This window comes from Onychomys torridus, chromosome 3, assembly GCF_903995425.1.
Source record: "Onychomys torridus chromosome 3, mOncTor1.1, whole genome shotgun sequence".
NCBI lineage: Eukaryota > Metazoa > Chordata > Mammalia > Rodentia > Cricetidae > Onychomys > Onychomys torridus.
Window position 1 is genome coordinate 56,641,816 of NC_050445.1, and position 20,953 is coordinate 56,662,768.

Consider the following 20,953-nt stretch of genomic DNA (forward strand, 5'->3'; position numbering starts at 1 on the left):
CTTCTTAAAATTACATATGCATCAATAATTATTTAAGAAAAAAATTTCCAATACAATTTGGAAACAAGGCAATATACTAAACCTGCCATTTTAATTTAAAGATGTTCTGATTTCTCTGTATTTGAAGATATCAATATTTATTGCTTACTTGGAAAATTAAAGTATAAAAGTAAAATATAAATAAATTAATAAAATTAATTTCGGACCTGAGTATCACAAAAACATCAAGCAGTGTCATTAAAAGAAATTAAATAAAAAGCGGACGGGCCCTCCGTGCCCCCTTTTTCCCCTTCTCTCTTTCTGCCCTCCGAGTGGTCTCTCTGTCTCTCTTCCACTCTCTCTGTCTCTCTCTCTGTCTCTCTCTCTGTCTCTCTCTCTGTCTCTCTCTCTCTCTCTCTCTCTCTCTCTCTCTTTCTCTCTCTCTCTTTCTCTTTCTCTCTCTCCCTCTCTCCCAATAAAGCTCTAGAAAGGTTAAAAAAAAGAAAGAAAGAAAAAGAAATTAAAGAGCCAAGCAGTGGTGGCACATGTCTTTAATGACAGCACTCAGGAAGCACAGATAGGATGATTTCTATGAGTTCAAAGCCAGCCTGGTCTACAGAGAGTTCTAGAACAATTACACAGGAAAAAAACTGTCTCAAAAAAATAAAAACAAAAAAGAGAGAGAGAAGAAGAGGAGAAGGAGGAAGAGGCAAGAGAGGGAGGGGGAGAGAGGGGGAGAGGAGAGAGAGAGAGAGAGAGAGAGAGAGAGAGAGAGAGAGAAAGAGAAAGAGGGAAGAAAGAAAGAAAGAAATTAAGAAAGAAAAAAGAAAAAAGAAAAGAGAAAGACCCAAATAAATGGAAAGAAATCCCAGCTTCTCAACTACCTGGATTGTTACCATGGCAAGACGCTCAAGTTGAGCAGACTTGAAGTGATTTCCATTGGAATCCCAAATATCTTTAATTGCAGAAATTGAAGAGCTGTTCTAAAAATCATATGATTCAAAAATGACCAAATCTATATAGAGAAAGAATAAAATTGAAATATTCACACTTCCTGATTTCAAACCTCTCTCTGAAGTTAGACTTGTCAAATCAGAGTGGAACTAACTAAGACTAGAGATAGAGACAAATGGAATGAAACCTTAGGTCCAGAAATCAACCCTTCCTTCGATGTGGAGAGCAAAAGCTTTCAAGAAATGGGATCAGGATGAGTCAGAAAGCTGATGACTGACACCAAGTCATTCCATGGCACTATAGGTGATGTCAGTGACTACATGCAAAAGGATGGGCCCTTTGCTCATAAAGAAAATTTAAACCAAAAAAAATATTAAAATTTATAGAACTCTCAGAGAAAAAAAAAGAATATAAACCTTTGTGAATTTGAATTAGGAAACAACTTCCTAGACATAAAACCTAAGCACAAGGAAACACAGAGAGAGAAAAAGGTGGATTTCATCAACATTTAAATCTTTTATTTATTTACTTATTTATTTATTTGTTTATTAGGGAACCTCCTTTTCTCTGCTCTTGACAGTCTTTTCCTCCTATTGGGTTGCCTTATCCTGCCTCGATATGGGGAAAACATTTAACTAAGTGAAAACAAAACAATAACAAAAATGGGTATTGTTTCATTTGATCTCACTTATATGAAATGTGAATTAGAATGCAATTTTGTAAAGCCCAATAGTAAATGATTATTGGTATATGAAGGGGAAGATGAGAAGTGGATATTGAGTGATAACATTAAGAGCAGAATTTCAGAAAAGGAGCTAAAAGTGTCTAAAAACCTAAACTTTAGATGTTGTTAACTATAAAACTCAGCAAATATACAAAAATTCAAAACACAAGCTGATTTTTATGTTATATGATTTTCTAGCTCAAAAATGTTTTCAATCTACATGTCTGCTAGTAGATTGTGAATATGGTGGTCACTTACATAATCAAGTATGTGCCATCAATATAAAATGATGAAGCAGACTGATTTTGACTTCTTTCTAAAGTCAATGTACAGAAGGAGGAAGAATAGGAATATGATTTTTGACCAGAGGAATTTTGCTTTTCCATCTATTTGATATTTCATGATATTTGATAACATGAAATGTCAAGTTGGAAGTAAAGAACTAATCAAAGAAAGCAGCCAGCTTCCCGAATCCAATCTATACACTATTCTTTTAGCTAGTCAGTTGATGGAATGAGTCTACACCATTCCTTTCCCTGAGCTCTTAGCCATGTCAATCACCTCTCTGTGTTTGTCTTCTTGTTGCTGCCTAATACAGTTAAAATTCCAAGAGAGTCAAATGGACCCAAGATGAGGTATGGCTTTAATAGTAATAGTGCTGTGGAGATGTGAGGTGTTGTTTGCATAACATCATTCAATTTCCTTCCTCAGGATTGATTTTCAAGGAAGGGGAAACACAAGGCACTAAGCTAAATGGATTCTTTCGGATGGTTATAGAGACAGACTGGCTCTTCTTGAGGAAGAGTGCTGTGAGGACTCAGAGCCCCGCTAGTGTGTGCCATTCCCACATAATGTGTCACAGTAAAAAGTCTGTGTTCGGAGATTTTTAACAACGGTCTGGCAGCATTGAGAGTGAGATGGTTCGCCAACAGGTTACTGTCTATTAAACAAGAGCTGTCACAAAGTCAGAAATATTGAAACATGGTGGGCATGAATCCTAAGCAGATCATATGGCAGCCACTCAGCTGTTATTTTAACACAGTCATGGTATAGGATGTGTCATTTCCCTGCAGAATTTAATTTGAGTCCCTAAGGCCACAGACATCTCTTCATTTGCATGCTGCTGTCAAGTCCAAAGTGGACCTTCTAATGAGCTGGAATGGTGGGTGTGAGGCGGAGAATGACAAGTAGCAACTTCTTGTTCCATTTTCCTCTGCTCAGGTTACATAGAAGAAGCATGCATCATCCCCTGCCCCTCAGATTGCAAGCTCAGTGAGTGGTCCAACTGGTCTCGCTGCAGTAAGTCCTGTGGCAGTGGTGTGAAGGTCAGGTCCAAGTGGCTTCGAGAAAAGCCTTATAATGGAGGAAGGCCTTGCCCCAAACTGGACCATGTCAACCAGGTATTTCCCTAAAACCACGTGTATTAAGATATTTCTGAGATTCCCAAGGATCAATTATCTCTCCAAAATGAACAAAATTAAATAATAGCTCCTGAATAAGAAATATGATCGATTCTATTCTTATAAGGCCTGAGTAAATTACATGAAACTTACTAAAATCTAAAATCTCGAATTATATAGATTATCTCTGAATTCTCTGGGGATTCAGGATCCTGCAAGCATCTAGATAGGAACAGAATTCCAGAAAGGTGAAATGACACCTATCTTGTGAATAATAGCAAGGTATTTAATCTGCCATACAATTGTGCCTTAGTGCTGTGATGAGGTCACATAATTCTTATGGTTTCCCTAGACTCCCAGAGAGAGTTCTCAGTTAGCAAGTACTAAACATAAAAGCAAAGAAAGGACTTGAGTGTTCTCTAAAATTAGGGGAAATATTATTTATTCCTTTCAATCTACTTTGCATAAAAATAAATTCAAGAAAATAAATATGAAGAACATCAAAGCATATATATATATTAGCAATTTAGTCTCTGCCTTTTCTAACATTGGAGCTGTGTTAGGGCTTGCAGGCACACTTCATTAGCTGCTGCAAGTGATTGTTATTTGTATTCTATTGCAGATAAAGAGTAAAACGGCTAATGACAGAGTGTGATTAATTTAAGTGTAACAGAACAGACAATTGTTATCACAGTTTATCGGCATGTAAATTAGCACAGAATGGATTTTATAGAGTGTGTGCAGATGTTATGTCTTGAATGTGAGCCATGATCAAATGAACGAAGTATTTAAATATGTAAGGCTGTTTCATGGGGACATAGCCTATCTCATTTTAATCTCCAAATGCGTTGTTATCTTCTGTTTCCTTCTGATTAACCTAAGACTGTTGATAACAATAGAACCATAACACATAAAGAGTAAATAAGTATTAAGTAAGTTATATTATTATAATTTTAATTATAATTATATATTAATTAAATAATAAGTTAATAAGTATTTTAAGTAAATAAAAAATGGAAATATTAAAGAATTAAACTCATGGAAAGTATTCTCAATTAGTCTGAAGTTTTCCAAAGTTGAATTTAGGCAAGGAGAGAGAATAATACACTCTACTATTGCCATCTACTGGCAGTGGAGCTGCCTTGTCATGGAGTATTTTATATTCCTACACTTCAAGTGTTCATTTCCAAAGCTGAAATTTATCTGTAGCGCTATAACTGTGTGAATATAAAACAGAATAGCAGAGGTGACATATATATATGATCCAGAAGAATGCTTGTCTACAACTTAGGAAATCTTGAATTTCCAATGACAAATTTAAATATTATTAAATTGTGATCTATGGTCCTAACAAAGAGGAAGTGCACATATACAAGATACTTCATGAGTGTATGTGTCCAATGAGTCAGTATGCAATGGAAATATGTCACGTTTGCCTGAGCACTTATGTTTCCAAAGTGATATGACCATGTCCTAAGTTGTCTGTACTGTACAAATTGCTAGATTAAGACACTTCCATTGTTACTTTCCAAAATAAACAGGGATTTAAGTATTAGTAAAATAGTCAACATGTAGTAATGTTTAAAAATATAAGGCATGCAGATTTTAGTATAATTAATTCCTCAGTAAAAATACAGCAGTCCCTTGACTTGAAAGTGGTCTCTGAAGTTGTTTCCTAGCTGAAGTCCTAAGGTTCTTATTTCACTAAAAATGAATGGATGGATTAAAGTGAACTGAGGGATAGATGGATCTGTAGGTGGGTCCATATATACATAACAGTACATTTATCAGTTGACTCATAACTTATTTGAAGTCACAGTTCAGTTTACCATGACAGAGGCTGGGAGATCCACTCAGGTTTTGAAGCTTGGTCATCCTGCACATACAATCTTTTCCTTGGTTGTGTAGTCCTTGTCTGTACATCTTAAATTTAAGTCCTGTTAAATTATTGATTTATATCTTGCAAAGTCTAAGAAAGACAACCTAGTCTTTTACAAAAATAATGTTTTATATAAAAGTCCTTATAACTGAAATGTAGATTGTGAGCGCTTATGAAAACAACTGGCATTTTAACCTTTCTTTTTTCTTGTCCTTTTTTCCATTCTGACCAAACACTACCCCAGGCACAGGTAAGTACTCTTATCTCCTGATTCTTCAGAGTTCTTAAAGAAACCATTACTTTCTCCACTAGATTTGCCTCTGCCTATCCCTATTTATTTGATTTAATTACCAGAATTTCCTTATTTAGAGGACCTGAGGAGATGGGGTGGAGTGAGCAGGTTTCACCTAGCCCACTTTGATGAGGCAACAGAACCTCTTATTCATGCTTGAAGAAGAGAGGCATGGTAGGATGAAAATAGTTATTTGGAGATGTCTATGAAATAATATGCATTTACCCCAACAAAGAGCAATAATGATCCATCTATCAGAGGATTAGGAATAGCAGCAGGTCCCCTTCATTTCAAATCTCCCATTACCTCGGAGTGGTGGGAGATGTTTAGTCATGTGACAATGGTCCTGTTCTAACACACCAAATGGGACTGTGCAAGCTGTGCCATTAGCTGGAGTCTTATTCCAACAGTGCATATGTTTTACTTCTTATCTAGGGTAGTTCGCTTTATTTTGGTTTTCAGTCCTCCAAATGTGCAAAATAGCTCCAAAGCACTGTTTAAATCTGTTTCCTGGAAGTGATTGCATAAATCATTTATACAACAGAGTGTGTATATATAACATAGGAAACAAATTGAATTTTTATATATTATGAAAATATTTTAAAATATTTTTCTTTAATGGTTGTATTCTTGGTTGGTTCATTTATTTCTTCTATTTATTTTTCTCATTGGAAAACAGCACAATTGCTTCATTGTTCTAGAATTCCTGAAACAAACATAACATACTGAATTTGAGACTGAAAGCTTTGTGGACAATAACCACAAATGTCTGTGCTCTCTGAGGTCCTTGCTGCTGACATCTGTATCTGTAGCTATATATCATATAAAATTATTTAGGACCTTGTTTCCATACATAAGTGATTAAGGATTAGTTTTAAGAATGGATTTATTTCCATTTATTTATCATTTCAGTTTCTCATATGAAAAAGACATTAATTCTTACAACTATACACATTTATATGCAAAGGTGGCTAGATTATATTTATTTGAAGAACAGATGTTTGCAATATTCATTCATTCATTCATTCATTTAACAAATCTCCACTGAGTGTCTAGTACAGGAGTGCCTGAGGCTAAGGACGAGACACACAAAACTGTTAACAAAGCAGATAGTCCAGAAGATTATAATATATTATGCTAAATGTCAGTTTATGAAAATATGTTTTGAATCTGGCCTGGGGGTTATATCTACACACACTGGATAAAAGCAGACAGAGAATGCAGCTCATCCCAAGCTCCCCCTCTTGGCTAGACTAGATCTTTCTTACTACTTGAGAGTATGAACAATCATGGGGAGGAATGAAAATAGATGGATAAAATAATGACCGTGATGATATAGGCGTCTTCCATCCACCCATCCCCCACTCTCACTGCACTGCCTGAGATCCCCAGATGTGTGTTTCAGGTGTATGAGGTCGTCCCATGCCACAGTGACTGCAACCAGTACATATGGGTCACAGAGCCATGGAGTGTCTGCAAGGTGACCTTTGTGGACATGCAAGATAACTGTGGAGAGGGTGTGCAGACCCGAAAAGTGAGGTAAGACCAAGCAGAATGACAGAGAGGTAACATGGCAATCCCCTCCCAATTCCACAGGCAGCAACATGGGGCTTCCCTCTTCTCCACTGTCCTGAAAATGTTCATTAGTTTTGATTTTAGGGAATCTGGGTACCTAGAAATGAAGACCCTCTGTTTCAAGCAGCAGTTTGTGTTCCTGACACCCATAAAGCTTGCTTTCAACATGTATTTCTATTTGTTGATAACATACATATGTGTAATGTACAGACCTAGTAGGTTATATTTATATACTTAGGAACCTATATCTCTATATTTATCTGTACTTACACATATACATAAATGTATGTAGCAGCAATTAATGAAAAATTAGGCCATGAATTTTCAAAAATGCAAGGAGGGGTATAGGAGGCTTCACAGTTCCTGACTTTAAAAGCTTTGCTTTACAATACTTTTTAAAAATTGCATTCATCTCAGTGTCTGTGCTACTGGTGTTATATTTAGAAAGTGATCTCAGTGCCAATTCATTCAAGAGTACTTGCTACTTTCTCTTCTATCAGGTTCAGAGTAGCTGGATTTATGTTGAGGTCTTTGATGCACTTGGATTTAAGTTTTGTGCATGGTGACAGATATGGATCTATTTGCAGCCTTCTACACATTGACATCCAGTTATGCCAGCACCATTTGCTGAAGATGCTTTCTTTTCTCCATTGTACATTTTTGGCTTCTTTGTCAAAAATGGTATGTTCATAGGTGTGCGGGTTAATGTCAGGGTCTTCAATTCGATTCCATTGGTCCACATGTTGGTGAGAACAGGAATAGGCAGAGTGCTCGAGAGGTCCCCAGAAATCCACAATGATAAATCCTCTGTAGACTGCTGGCAATGGTCGAGAGAAAGCCTGATCTGACCTAGTCTGGTGATCGATGACTAAACACCCTAACAGTCGTCTTGGAACTCTCATCCAATAACTGATGGAAGTGGATGCAGAGATACTCAGTCAGGCCCCAGGTGGAGCTCCAGGTGTCCAACTGTCGAGAAAGAGGAGGGACTGCAAGAGCGTGAATTGTTGAATCCAAGATTGCAAAAAGCACAGGGACAAATAGCCAAACGAATGGAAGCACATGAATTATGAACCAAAGGCTGTGGAGCCCCCAGCTGGATCAGGCCCTCTGGATAAGTGAGACAATTGAATAGCTTGATCTGTTTGGGAGGCACCCAGTCTGTGGGACCAGGACCTGTCCTTAGTGCATGAGCTGGCTGTTTGGAACCTGGGGCTTACACAGGGACACTTTGCTCAGCCTGGAGGGAGGGGACTGGACCTGCCTGTACTGAATCCACCAGGTTGAATTGAATCCCCAGGGGAGTCTTGGCCCTGGAGGAGATGGGAATGGAGGGGAGGGGATGGGGGGAAGGTGGGGGTGAGGTCTGGAGGGGGGAGGGACAGGGGAACCCATGGCTGATGTGTAAAATTAAAACACATAATAAAGAAAAAAAAGGAAAAAAATAAAAAAATAAAGCTTGAAAAAAAATTGCATTCATTTTTATTCTTGAGATTATAATATAATCTCAAAATTCATGGCCTATATTTTCATTAATGCTGTTACATACATTTATGTATTTGTGTCTATACAGATAAAGATAGAAACATAGATTCCTAAATATATAAACACAACCTGCTAGGTCTGTATGTTACTTGTATGTATGTTAGCAGGGCTGACCTTTGGAAATACACATTGAAAGCAAGCTTTATGAATGTGGATGTTAAACTTCAGAGGCTTCTTAAAAGCCAAAAATGTTTCTTTTGTGCATGTCTTTTTTGTATACGTTCATGTGTGTATGGAGGCCAGAGATCTACATTGGATGTTTATCTCATTCACTGCCGGCCTTACCTTTTGAGCTAGGGTCTCTCACTGAACATGAGCTGCCCAACGAGCCCCAGGGATACTCTTGTCTTTGGCTCCTCAGTACTAGGATCACAGATGTGTGCTGTCAAGTCTAATAATTTTGTCATATGAGTGCTGGAAATTGAACTCAGGTCCTTGTACTTACATGGCAAACACTTTACTTACTAAGACATCTTCCCTACCACAAAAGCCAACTGTATTTGTAAGCACACATATTCAAATATCCTGCCTTGACTTCCTGTTTCTTTCTGTCCACCTGGCTGGCATTTGAACACTCTCATCTCCTTCAGAAGACTTCTCTGAACCTGTGGCTAGCTATTGCCTCTCACCTATTCAAATTTAGCCATCCTGTGTGACAGGATAGCTACTAGGCATGTGTGGCTACTTCAATTTCACCTTAAACTCATTAAATAAAGTTTTGAATGCATTACTTCATTCACACTACTCATAATTTCACATTCTCAATTGCCATATGTGGCTGTTCTGTTGGACAGCACAGTTATACTATTCATCACAAATTTCAGCACAGATATAGAATACTTTTTCCGTCATAAAATATGATGATGATGATAAATCAAGAACTTGACATCAGTTCACTCTCATGTATAACTTAATTCATCTCAAGTTTCACGATCTATTTCAGTAAAAAGTTTTTATTTAATTATTGTTGATATCATAAAACATTTGCATATAAAATATGTATGACCTTGCTTCTCATTAAAAAAGAATTTGTGTTTGTCTCCAAAACCCATGTGAATACTTCATTTAAAATTTCTATTGGCCATATTGAAGGCAGACTAAAAATGAAGACAGGAAGGTAGGAAGTAGATAAGAAATGAAAAGGTAAAAACAGAGTTCCTGTTCTCCATACTTCTGCTTCCAAATTAAAATTTTTCCCTCCAAATTTAAAAATCGTTTCTTTATGTGAGGAATTTGAGTCAGTTGCTGGTTTTATTAGTGAAAAATTGTAATGAAAGAAGGTGTATTGGACTTTTTCTTCAACTGTTCGTGCATGCTTCTTTTTACTTTGTAAACAGTTATGGTTAATGTTGCCAAACATTTGAAACAAAGTAACTTTTCAGATCAACTCATGTATTGAGGTTGATGCAATAAAGAGAGAGGTCACTATTGATCGTGATCTCTGATCATGTAATAATGTGCCTGCTTGTTCCTGATTGAGTGGTACAGGGCTCAAACTCTATCCTCCGCTAATTAGGGTCAGGATGTCCTGCCTACATACAAATGTGAGCTGACATTTCAGGATAGATGCGTCTATAGAAGAGCAGGCTTGTGTTTGCCTATTTTCAATCTTCCTCAGTGAGGAAGGAAGGACATCTAAGGAAGTGGATAGTAGACGTGGTTCTTCCTAACAGAATTCCTTCCTCCCCTGCTTCCTTCCTTCCCCATCTTCCTCCCTCCCTCCTCTCCCTCCTTCCTTCCCTTTTTTTCTTTCCTCTCTTCTTTCTTCTCTCTCCCTTCCCCTAGAGGCCAGGCAAAGAAAAGGGAATGCTGTTAATGACATCTTTTCTTTTACAATTTTATGCACATAATGACAACACAATTAAAAAGAAGCAGTTATAGTTGCTGTTAGTGCAGCTGCTGTGTTCCAGCCATGCAGACAATGCACCCTGTATTCCCCTACCTGTTAGGAGCTGGCCACCTCCAAAGTGGTCCTACAGTCTCCACTTACAATATACTTCATTCTTCTCAAAGAACTATTATTGCTCTTTAGAAAAATAGAAAGACCAAGGCTAGGAAGGAAACAAATTAAAAGTATATTTCTTTGAGATTAAGCTTAATCCAAGTACTTTTTCTGAATTTTAGGTTGAAAGAAATGTTAATGCCAAATAAAACAAATGCACATCTTGGTAGTTAGAATTTGTTTCTATTTTATGAAATGGAAATATGTTTAAAAATAATAATTTGTTTTAAAATAAATCAAATCTGTTAAGAGAAGTTACCTCTAAGTTGAAGATTTGTAGTTAATATTTTATTCTGGTTTTTGAGTTATTTATACAATACAAAATTAAGAAAGATAAAAACCTTTACCAATAAAGCTGTATATATATAGGTACCTACTATGGTATTGAACATCTGCTCTTAGCTTGGATCAATAGGCAATTTTACAAGTTAATCCTGTGTGCTGCATCAGTATCTGCCAAGAATGCAATCTTAGCATCAACTCCACCTTTTGAATGTGTAAATGCTTGGCCTATCCACGTCTTTGCCAGGTCACTGGTAAAAGAATATTTTTAGAATGTTACTGAAAATGGGACTTTTTCCTACATAACTAAAACCTCTTTTAAATAAATATACAATTTAATTTTCAACAATTAAATCACCAAATATTTGCTCATTCATTTTATGTGAATGATTTATTGAAAAATCATAGATATCAGTATTTATATAGTTTTTTTCAGATTGCATGGCCAATCAAAATACAAGTATTGATAGTTTTCCAAGCTTTCAATGTGTCTCACTTAATAGGAATATTTTTCTGTAAACAGTGATGCTTCAGAGGATATTTTTAAAGACACAATGTCCTTCTTGCTGGAATTCTCTGAGCAAAGTTGGGATGTCAGGCATATAACTGTGTCATGACTCAGCCAACTGCTAAAACACGGCCCAGTAGGTTTAAGAGCCCATCTTCCTTTTCATCTTCCCATAGGTACCTCCCTTCCCAAACCCATTAATTTGGTTGACCTTTTCTACATTATAGATTAAGGATCAAGTTTTTCTTTCCCACTGTTAAAGTTCACAGAGAGGTTATTAACTAAGGTAAAGGGAAGCCAAATTAATTAGCTTCTCAAGAGATCAGTAAAGAGTAATTCTTGACTGTTCTTAATGGAATAGTATGAACTAAGGTTTAAATTTGTTCCAATAAAAGGAAAACTAACAATTAAGAAAAAATCAAGATAGAAGATCCAAATAACCATACTTAGAGAAGTTGTGCTGTTCTAATTATAATTTTCTTTTGGTTTCTGGCTTTCTTTTCAAGTTAGCAGATGGGAAACTAAAATTGCCTTTTAAATGGCTTTTAAAACTATTTCATTTTATTTATTTGTACACACACACACACACACACACACGCACACGCACACGCACACGCACACGCACGCACGCACGCACGGGCGTCACAGGGCCCATGTGGAGTATAATTTGGTGGGATCAGTTCTTTCTTTTCTGCCATGTGAGTTCTAGGGACTGAAATCAGGTCATCAGGTTTGGTTACAAATGCATTTATCCACTGAGTCATCTTGCTGGCAGCTAAAATTACTTTTTAAATGACAAAACAAACTGATAAATGCCTTATCTTTGAAATCACCTGATGAAGCATTTTGTGTGAATATTGCAGTGTATTAAGTCTCCATCACCTATGAGTCAACTGTATCATCTCTGAGAATCTCTTTGGATCATTTTTCATTAGTTCCTGTCTCACATATGGGTGGAAAAAACACTTCCCTTACAAAGAAACATGATAGCATTTACCAATTCACTGAAGCTTTCTTATTAAAATATTATGAGTGTGCATGTGAGCATATTTTTTTGTCTCAAAGAAGTACTAGCCATATTTAGGGAGGCAAGATTTATTTAACTCTCTGCTTTGGGAGAATGTTATTTATCAGATGATATCTTAATGAGACCTACCCGTCCTGTGTGTTGGCTGTCATTCTGATTGTCCTGGTTCCTTTGTTGATGTGCATGCTTTCTTTTAGATGCATGCAGAATACAGCAGATGGCCCTTCTGAACATGTGGAGGATTACCTATGTGACCCAGAAGATATGCCCCTGGGCTCTAGAGAGTGTAAACTACCATGCCCTGAGGACTGTGTGATATCTGAGTGGGGGCCATGGACCCAGTGTGCTTTGGTGAGATTATTAGCCATTTGGGTAAAATGAAGCTTGCTTAATTTTTGAAGATTTAAAAAAAAAAAAAAAACAATTTCATTGAAAAAAGTCTCTTTGTGAGCCGTGTTTAAAAAGCTTTCTTGGACACTTCCTTGTATGGTTAAGCCACATAAATTCAGCAATATTTCTCCAACAGCGTGACCTCTTGTAAGTCCTTTGCTCCTTTTCAACTACACTCCTAAACCAGCACATGATGCCTTCACCTCGCCTTATAGAGTAGACAGGATGTTAAAAACTGCTGTGGTCACCATGGCTCCCATTAGTGAAAGTGAGGAAAAATGAAACTCCAGTGGAGTTACTCTAACAGTGTTTGCTTGGTATCCTTTGCTTCAAATCTGTTTAATTTAAACAGTAGGAACACTCTTTCACACAAGGGAATGCTACAGCAGGAGTATTGACATTAGAAAGTAAAACATCTTGAGTAAGAAACTGAGGAGAAAGAAGGTTACTCATGGTAAAACCTCAAATGTTCTTCTAAGATGATTATAGACATTTAAAACAGAAACCAAATGATCACAGTGTCTCTTCAGTGAGCCTGCTAGTAGAATCCCATCGATGAGTATAAAAGGCCTCTATTTTATAAGAGCAACTTTGTAATAGAATCTGTGATCATTTGAATTTCATCTATGGCACCCACTATTTTCATAAGAAGAAAAGGATCACATGCCAAAACTGCACCTTCCCTGAACATCTCTTCTTCAAAACACTTGTTAGTGCCTGTCTCACAGAGGGGCTGGAAATGTTATTTCCTTATAAAGGAAGTTCACTGCCTATTAGTGAGGGTTCTCTAGAGGAACAGAAGTTATAGAGCTTATGTATTAGCAGGGGGAGATTTTTCAGAGTGGCTTACAGGCTGTGGTCCAGCTAGTCCAACAATGGCTGTCATCAACTAAAGGTCCAAGATTTCAGTAACTGCTCAATCCAAGAGGCTGAATGTCTCAGCCGGTCTTCGGTACATGCCAGAATTCTGCAGTAGACTCCAGTGGTAGTAAGAGCGGACTTGCCAAGAGCAGACTTGCCAAGGTGAGAGTAAGGGCAATCAGGCAGAGGTGTCCTTCTTCCAGGTCCTTTATATAGGCTGCCCACAGAAGGTGTGACCCATATTAAAGGTAGATCCTCCTTCCTCAAAAAATATGTGTTAAAGGTATATCTTCCCACTTCCAAGATCTGGAGTAAAGGTGGATCTTCCCACTTCAAATGATTTAATTAAGAAAAAAATACCTCAGAGGTGTGTCCAGTCATTTGGGTTTTAGTTAATTCCACATGTAGTCAAATTGATACCAAGAACAGCCTGACAGTCACACATAGTCTGAGCTTCTTTACTCCTAGAAAGCCAAATGAGTTCAAACCCAGACAGAACTCTGGATTTCAATAGCAGTGGGGGCCTACCATCCATCCAAAGGAAGGGAATCACTTGAAACAATATGCAGGAAATTTAGTGTCTTAGTTACTGTTGCTGCGATGAAACATTATCATGACCAAAAGCTGCTTGGGAGGAAAGGATTTATTTTATTCACGCTTCCACATATCAGTTTATCATCAAAAGCAGTGAGGGCAAGAACTCATGACAGACAGGAACCTGGAGGCAGAAGCTAACGCAGAAGCCATAGTGAGGTGCTTATTTCTGGATTGCTTCCTCTGACTGGCTCATCCTGCTTTCTTATTGAACCCAGGAGTAAAAGCCCAGAGATAGGATGAAACCACTGACATTGAGCGGGTCCTGACCACACTGATCACTAATTTAAAAAAAAAAACAAAAACAAAACAAAAAAAAAAAACCTCTACTAGCTTGCCTACAACCCGATCTTGTGGAAACATTTTCTTAATTGGAGCTCCCTCCTCTCAAATGGCACTAGCCTGTGTCAAGTTGATATAAAACTACCCAACACAATTAGCTTAGACCTGCACAGCTTTTAAAAGCAATGTGAAAAAAATATTAGAAAGATACATCTAATGTCAAATTGCTTGAATTACAGTAAAGGACAGCTTCAGGCAAGTTTATAGTCTGTGTTTTCCAAGGTTTGCTGTTTTGTCTCTGTGTTAACACTGTTAACTTGAGAACTGGGAACCAATGGACTGTTCAGAAGAACAAGCCCAATCTATCACTTGAACAGATATGGAAAGGAGGGTAAAAGCTTCACCCTTCTTGAGAGTCTGCAAATGGATTTGTTTTAATTCTGTAGTTGAACTCCATTCTACAGTATCTAATGATGGAATTCTCATCATCAGAGATTCTGTTAAAAGAATCCTCAGGTTCTACAAAACAGAGGCTGATGAACTTGGGCAGCTCCTTAAATTCCTTAGCAGGGATGCCAATAACAGGAACCGGTGAACAGGAACTAAGCCCACCTGGGTTCTGTTTTAAATATCCGTAACTGTCTTCAAAAAAATACTGAGTGCCACCATGTGTAACAAGGAAAAGTTTGTGAAAAATTTTGTTTTCTTGAGCATTTGCCAATAAAAAATTTAGGATGAGATTAAAATGCAACTAGTTGAACAGGTGTGCCTTTTGGACTTTATAAGTTATCTAGTTTCATCACTCAAGACATCCATAACAAACACAAAGCATTTACTGTGTGCAAAAAACTGTTAGGTTGAAAGAATATACAGATATAGAAGACAGAAAATGTTCAGTGTACTCACACTTTGAGTACAGTTTTATATAATTTGCATTCTCTAAGTACAAGAAGTATTGCTTCCATGATAAGATTACAGTACAGGGAGAGCAAAAGACAAGGCAATAACTACTTTAGGCCTAAGAAATCCAAAATTGTTTGTCCCTTTCTGTTCTTAGAAGCTGAATGTTTTCAGAAAGATGTACTGGTAAGAAAATAGGCAGCCACTCTACTGATGCTAAGTGTCTTTTATGAGGGTGTGCACTAGAAAAATAAAAGTCATTAATAACTAGATAATTATTTCAAGTCACCATTTAAACTGTTTAAGTCAATTAATACATACACAAACACAAATGGAGACATGCATATACACTTTTATACATATACATTAAATCATTACAGTTTATGGGATCAACATGCTTTGTTACTGATTATGGCCATGTGAATGTGTTTATATAGGTGTGAGGTAATGACTTCTTAAGTCATCTTCTAGCTAGGATGGGACATCAGAATCTTAGTCAACATCTGCATTCCACATATGGGAACTCTGAAAGATGATGAGGTTAACTGACTTGTTCAAATTAGCCAATGAATTGAGTGCTCTAATGCCAGCTACGGTAATGTGCTAACTGTTGGACAGCTGAGTTTACCTTTCTGAAAAATGCTATTGTTCTTTGTAAGCCTTGCACTCCAGGTGGCTCCCGGCAAAGGTCAGCTGAGCCCATCAGACAGCCTGCTGATGAGGGAAGAATCTGCCCCGATGCCGTGGAGAAAGAGCCCTGTAATCTGAACAAAAACTGCTACCACTATGACTACAACGTCACAGGTGAACACTTTCTCATGTCTTCATAGAATCTGGGGTTTAGTCACATATAAATCAGCTCCAGACATTCCCATCTGCTTAGGCCAGCTCTGCTGTGTGCCATTTGGAGACATAGCTTACACTCTGAGCAATAATGACATGAAGTAGTTATCTCTTTTATTTTTTATTAAACATCAATATATAAAGAATAAAAGTATCACAAAGACTAAATTTTTGAAGTATGTGGTAAATATTCTAGATAATTCTATTTAAAACCTCCCACTTTGGAAAGGTACAAATATATTTTCTCTTTTGGCAGATGTTTGATTGTTATCACATCTACATCAATAATTCCTGGGGTGCAGGGACACTTATGAACATTAGATTGATGTAAAATCCTGTAATCTTAAAAATGAGTATTCAAATAAGTAGACTTGTGATAAATTGCATTTGTTTCATTAATTTCATTTAACACTATCAAAGCATACACATCAAAATATTTCACTGGTTCCTTTGGTTTGGTACAACATCAAAGCCAACTTGAATTTTTCCCAAGTAATTTCCACATTGAAATAAGCTCAAGAAATTGAAAACAGAATAGTCACGTTGGCTTCTGTTTCTTAGTTTTCTCTACAATTTGTTTTGATGACACAAAGGAAATTAAAGTTCTCTAGGGTATGATGTCCTAGCCTAGAGAAAGATGAAAGAATGATTTTTGCGAAAGATACAAAATAAGGGAAATGTAATAAATATGCTGAAGTTATTTATGAAATAAATGAGTTTGCATTTTTTAAATCCTACTTATGGAAACAAAGTACATGGTGTTAATATAACTACAGAGAACCATCCATTAAAATTATGCCTACTTTGCGAAAAGAGACATAATGCTAAATTTTTAAATTCTACCCTTCTTAAGAAAAAAGTTTAGAAATGGTATGGATCTATAGAGCAAAGCCATTTTTACAACATCACTAAATAGCTAGCTGTCAAGATTGTCAAGTAGACATCTGCCTCAAAGAATAATCCCCACTGCTCTGCAACCACAGCAATTCCACTTGACTCCTAATACGTTCAAGGCTGGGACCCATATGCTCTGCATGTGGGATGATTGATTGTGGGGCTTAGGAAGCAGTTGTGAATTAGGTATGGGATTCAGGTCATCAGAGTTTCATCTGAAATCTGTTTGTGCATCGCCTTCTGTTCTGATGGGTCTTGTTCTGTTCAGACTGGAGTACATGTCAGCTGAGCGAAAAGGCAGTTTGTGGAAATGGCATAAAAACAAGAATGTTGGACTGTGTTAGAAGTGATGGCAAGTCTGTTGACCTGAAATATTGTGAAGAGGTGAGTGAGTGCTGTGTTAAATGTTTGTAGGAAATTCTTTCCTACTAATTTAAATTCACATGAAGCCAAGTGACATGTGCTCCACACAGCGCATGGCCAACAGCTGTTTTCACAGGCTGTCTAGTGACCTCCTGAAAAGAGACAGTATCCACACTACTGATTTCCACAGATAATTTCCTGTATTTTGTTCTGCTTGGAGCCCAAAGGTATGCTAATTAGCCCATTCTGGAAGAAATCCTTGGGAAACAATAAGCAATCAAGGTGAATAAAGGCAATAAATCTTAATCAGACCACTCATCATCTTTTGTAATTTGATGTGAATTAGGTGCAGAGCTTGGACACCTGCCAAGATCCATCATTTATTCTTTTTGTTCCTAAACATTGATCACATTCAGTTTCATAGCAGATTTTGATATTAAGATCTGATACCCAACTGTGAGAATCTAAGTACTTAGGTCTCGAGTCTGGATATGAAAGCTGAATGTTCAAGCAAAGAAATGAAGTCTGTCACCATTATCTTTAAGGCACAAAAAACCTGTAGTTTATAGTTAATCACTAAATGAAAGTAATACCTTCATTCTTAGCTGTGACCTTCTGAGCAGTAGAGAAACATTGCATTGACCTTTTCATAGAGCTGCACCTCTTAGGGATTTTTGTCTGATTTCCAAACCTAAAAGAATATGGTATTTCTGTCATTTGGCTCCCTATGCTTCTGAGATCCACAGGGGTCATTTTCAGACCAAGTAAGCAAGGGCTTCAATAGCTCTGAAACAAAACTCTCTTAACTCTTAAGGAAAAGCCATAAATGGAACTACTTGCATGCACTTAATGCCACTGTCAGGTGCACATACTTCCTCGCATCCTGTCTATCCATAGATATCCAGATGCTCTAAAAACAGCAAGTTGTTTAGTTAATAAATGCCAGCCACTAAAATCTTGTGACATGAACTGACCTATTCATATGTTATGCAAAAGTTAAACTCAAGTTTTAAAACTAATACTATTTAAACAATATAACCAACATTAAATAGCACTTTTGTGAGTGAAGTCTATTACAACAATCACAAACTTCCCAGAGAGTGGCCTGTGATTCAGCACAAACTGATGGTGAGGGTAGTCTCTTTTGTAAATGCCTGGTGAAGTTCCCTCCTTACAGGAACATGAAATGAGACCTGTGTGAAAGAGGAGCCCAACGCCTTCAAGACTATTTTAAACTTCATACTATGTCACTTCTGCAGGGACAACCGCAGGTTCAAATCCGAAAATCCTGGCAAATGCTGTCTTGGGGAAAACTAAGCTACTCTCTGTGGGAAGTACATTTTATACAACCTTGTGACTCCAGCTGGCTCCACAAACAACTGGGCTGTCTGTGTAAACAATGGTCAGCCCACCTACCTACCAACCCCTGTGCAAACCCTGCATTCAGTTCAGCAGCAGTAGATATAGCTCTTGCTGTTTCCTTAATAGCAGCAGAGAAATGTGTCATTACTGCCCAACAAAGAGGAAAATTAGGGTTAAATTCACTTGACTTTGTGTAGTGTATTTTCCCCTTTGGTGTTTTTGAGTTTTTGTTATTTTTATCTCATTTGATACCTAGTCATTGTGTCTCCTTTTCTATTTTTAAAACCTAAATGGATTGTTAAAATTTACTTAGAAATATATTTACATAAATAAATGGATGGATTTGGCCAGACAATATGCATTGATGAATAGATAGATAGATAGATAGATAGATAGATAGATAGATAGATGGATGGATGGATGGATGGATGGATGGATGGATGGAGGGAGGAACAAACATGTAGAGTAAAAAGACAAAATAAATATCAGGAGAAACAGAGTTTAAAAGTCTAATTAGTGGATAGCCAAAACATTCCAATGAAGTAAGTCAGTATGAATTTATTCTGTGGTAAGTGCTCCCCCTGAAGCTATGGCAGATCATAAATGTTTCACATTACGTTCACTATATCACCCCAAGATATATCTCTCCACCCTCCTGTGTTTCTTAAAAACCTTTGTGGGGCTTTAACTTAGTGGCCTGGAACAGCTTTCAATCCCAGAGACTCATCTACCACATGAGTCACTTTGCCCTCCCTCTCCTTCCTCAGCATTTCCTGTTCTCTTCTCATCATGTCTTGTCTCATTTTGTAGTCCATTTGCAGTCTCACAACCACATACTACATATGTACAATATTAAAATTTAAACTTCTTTTTCATGTAAAACAAAAAAGGGTTGACAATTCGGAGAATTACCAATAAAAAACTTATCTTCCTGCTATAAGATTAATTATATTTTAATGGTAAATTGTACCCTCGACTTCACTTCAAAGACTGGAATATATGGCATAAGAATTTGAAACTTTTTCTTATACTTTTAAACTATCATATGGGAGTCACAATGGCAGAACCAAAATGTAAATAAAATGATACATTATGAGACACCAAGCGCACACACACACACACACACACACACACACACACACACATGCATACAACAACAACAAAACAGAAAACCTTGAGTTATACTACAGAAATTCTTTGTAAGAAATTTATATAAAACATTTATAGTAAACACATTTCTGAGGACCTACATTTCTTTTGAGAAAGATGGCTTACTTCACTTATATTTCTATCCAGGCCTGGTGGCACAACACCTGTAATTCAAGCTTAGGAAGGAGGATCAAAAGTTCAAGGACAGCATTGGCTACAAAGAGCATTTTAGGACATTCTATTCTACATAGGAAAACTCCATCACTAGCAAACAAAAAAAAATTCAACTCATTTATTTTCAGTGTGAGAGACTAAATTCATAGCCTCCAGATAGTAACTATGCCCTCTATCACTGGGCTATACCCCAGTTCCCAAGCCTTTTTTTTTTTTCAGTACATTCTATCTTCGGTTTTAAGTGGCAGTTGGTCTTTAAAACCATTTGGCTATTCAGTTTAACATGTCTACATAAAAACAAATAATATCAGGAAGATAAAATTATAGGTCTATACATTGATGATATTTTGAATTTAGAAATATTACAAGGCAGTTCCATTTATACTTCTTTATTCTTCATATAGGGACATTCAACTAATTTGTAGATCAATGTATTTCTTCATTATTTATGGAAAATGTTAACACAGTACATAGCTATATACAGCCAGTATGGCCCTGAATTCATTTTCTGCCCTTGGCTCCTACTTTGTTGGGTTGAACCATTTTATGTTCTTAGTAGTTTGGATAGTTGTGTCTTTCCAGTAGCTTTCTGCTACAACATACAGCTAGCTTTGCTTCTTTCTTCGCATCCCCTCCACCTCCCTCCAGCCTCCTCTTCTCCCCTCTAGTCTCCACACCTCCACTGCTCTCTACACTCTTGTCTACCCTTTTCCCTTCCACTTCTCTTCTCCCTTCTCATTTCTTTTTCCACTGATAATTCTCATGGCCCTGTCTCCCTGCCAGTACAAACTACCCGTCTCTCCTCTTTCAGCTTGGCCTAGAGAAGAACTGGCAAATGAACACATCCTGCATGGTGGAATGCCCTGTGAACTGTCAGCTTTCAGACTGGTCTCCTTGGTCAGAATGTTCTCAAACATGTGGACTCACAGGTTGGTTTGTATTACAATTCACATTAGGCTAGAGGTCAAAGGACA

The 20,953-nt window shown here is 37.2% G+C and overlaps 1 protein-coding gene across 2 annotated transcripts in view; it reads left to right on the forward strand.

Annotated features, from left to right (window-relative positions):
• The window catches only part of Thsd7a (thrombospondin type 1 domain containing 7A), a 406,340-nt gene that overhangs the window by 364,497 nt on the left and 20,890 nt on the right, over positions 1-20,953 (forward strand). For both annotated transcript variants that reach the window (XM_036180854.1, XM_036180853.1), the window contains exons 14-20: positions 2,879-3,057; positions 5,181-5,186; positions 6,634-6,767; positions 12,365-12,518; positions 15,854-15,998; positions 17,200-17,315; positions 20,791-20,908. In XM_036180854.1, coding sequence (XP_036036747.1) covers positions 2,879-3,057; positions 5,181-5,186; positions 6,634-6,767; positions 12,365-12,518; positions 15,854-15,998; positions 17,200-17,315; positions 20,791-20,908 — 852 coding nt within the window. The remainder of the gene's footprint in view (positions 1-2,878; positions 3,058-5,180; positions 5,187-6,633; positions 6,768-12,364; positions 12,519-15,853; positions 15,999-17,199; positions 17,316-20,790; positions 20,909-20,953) is intronic.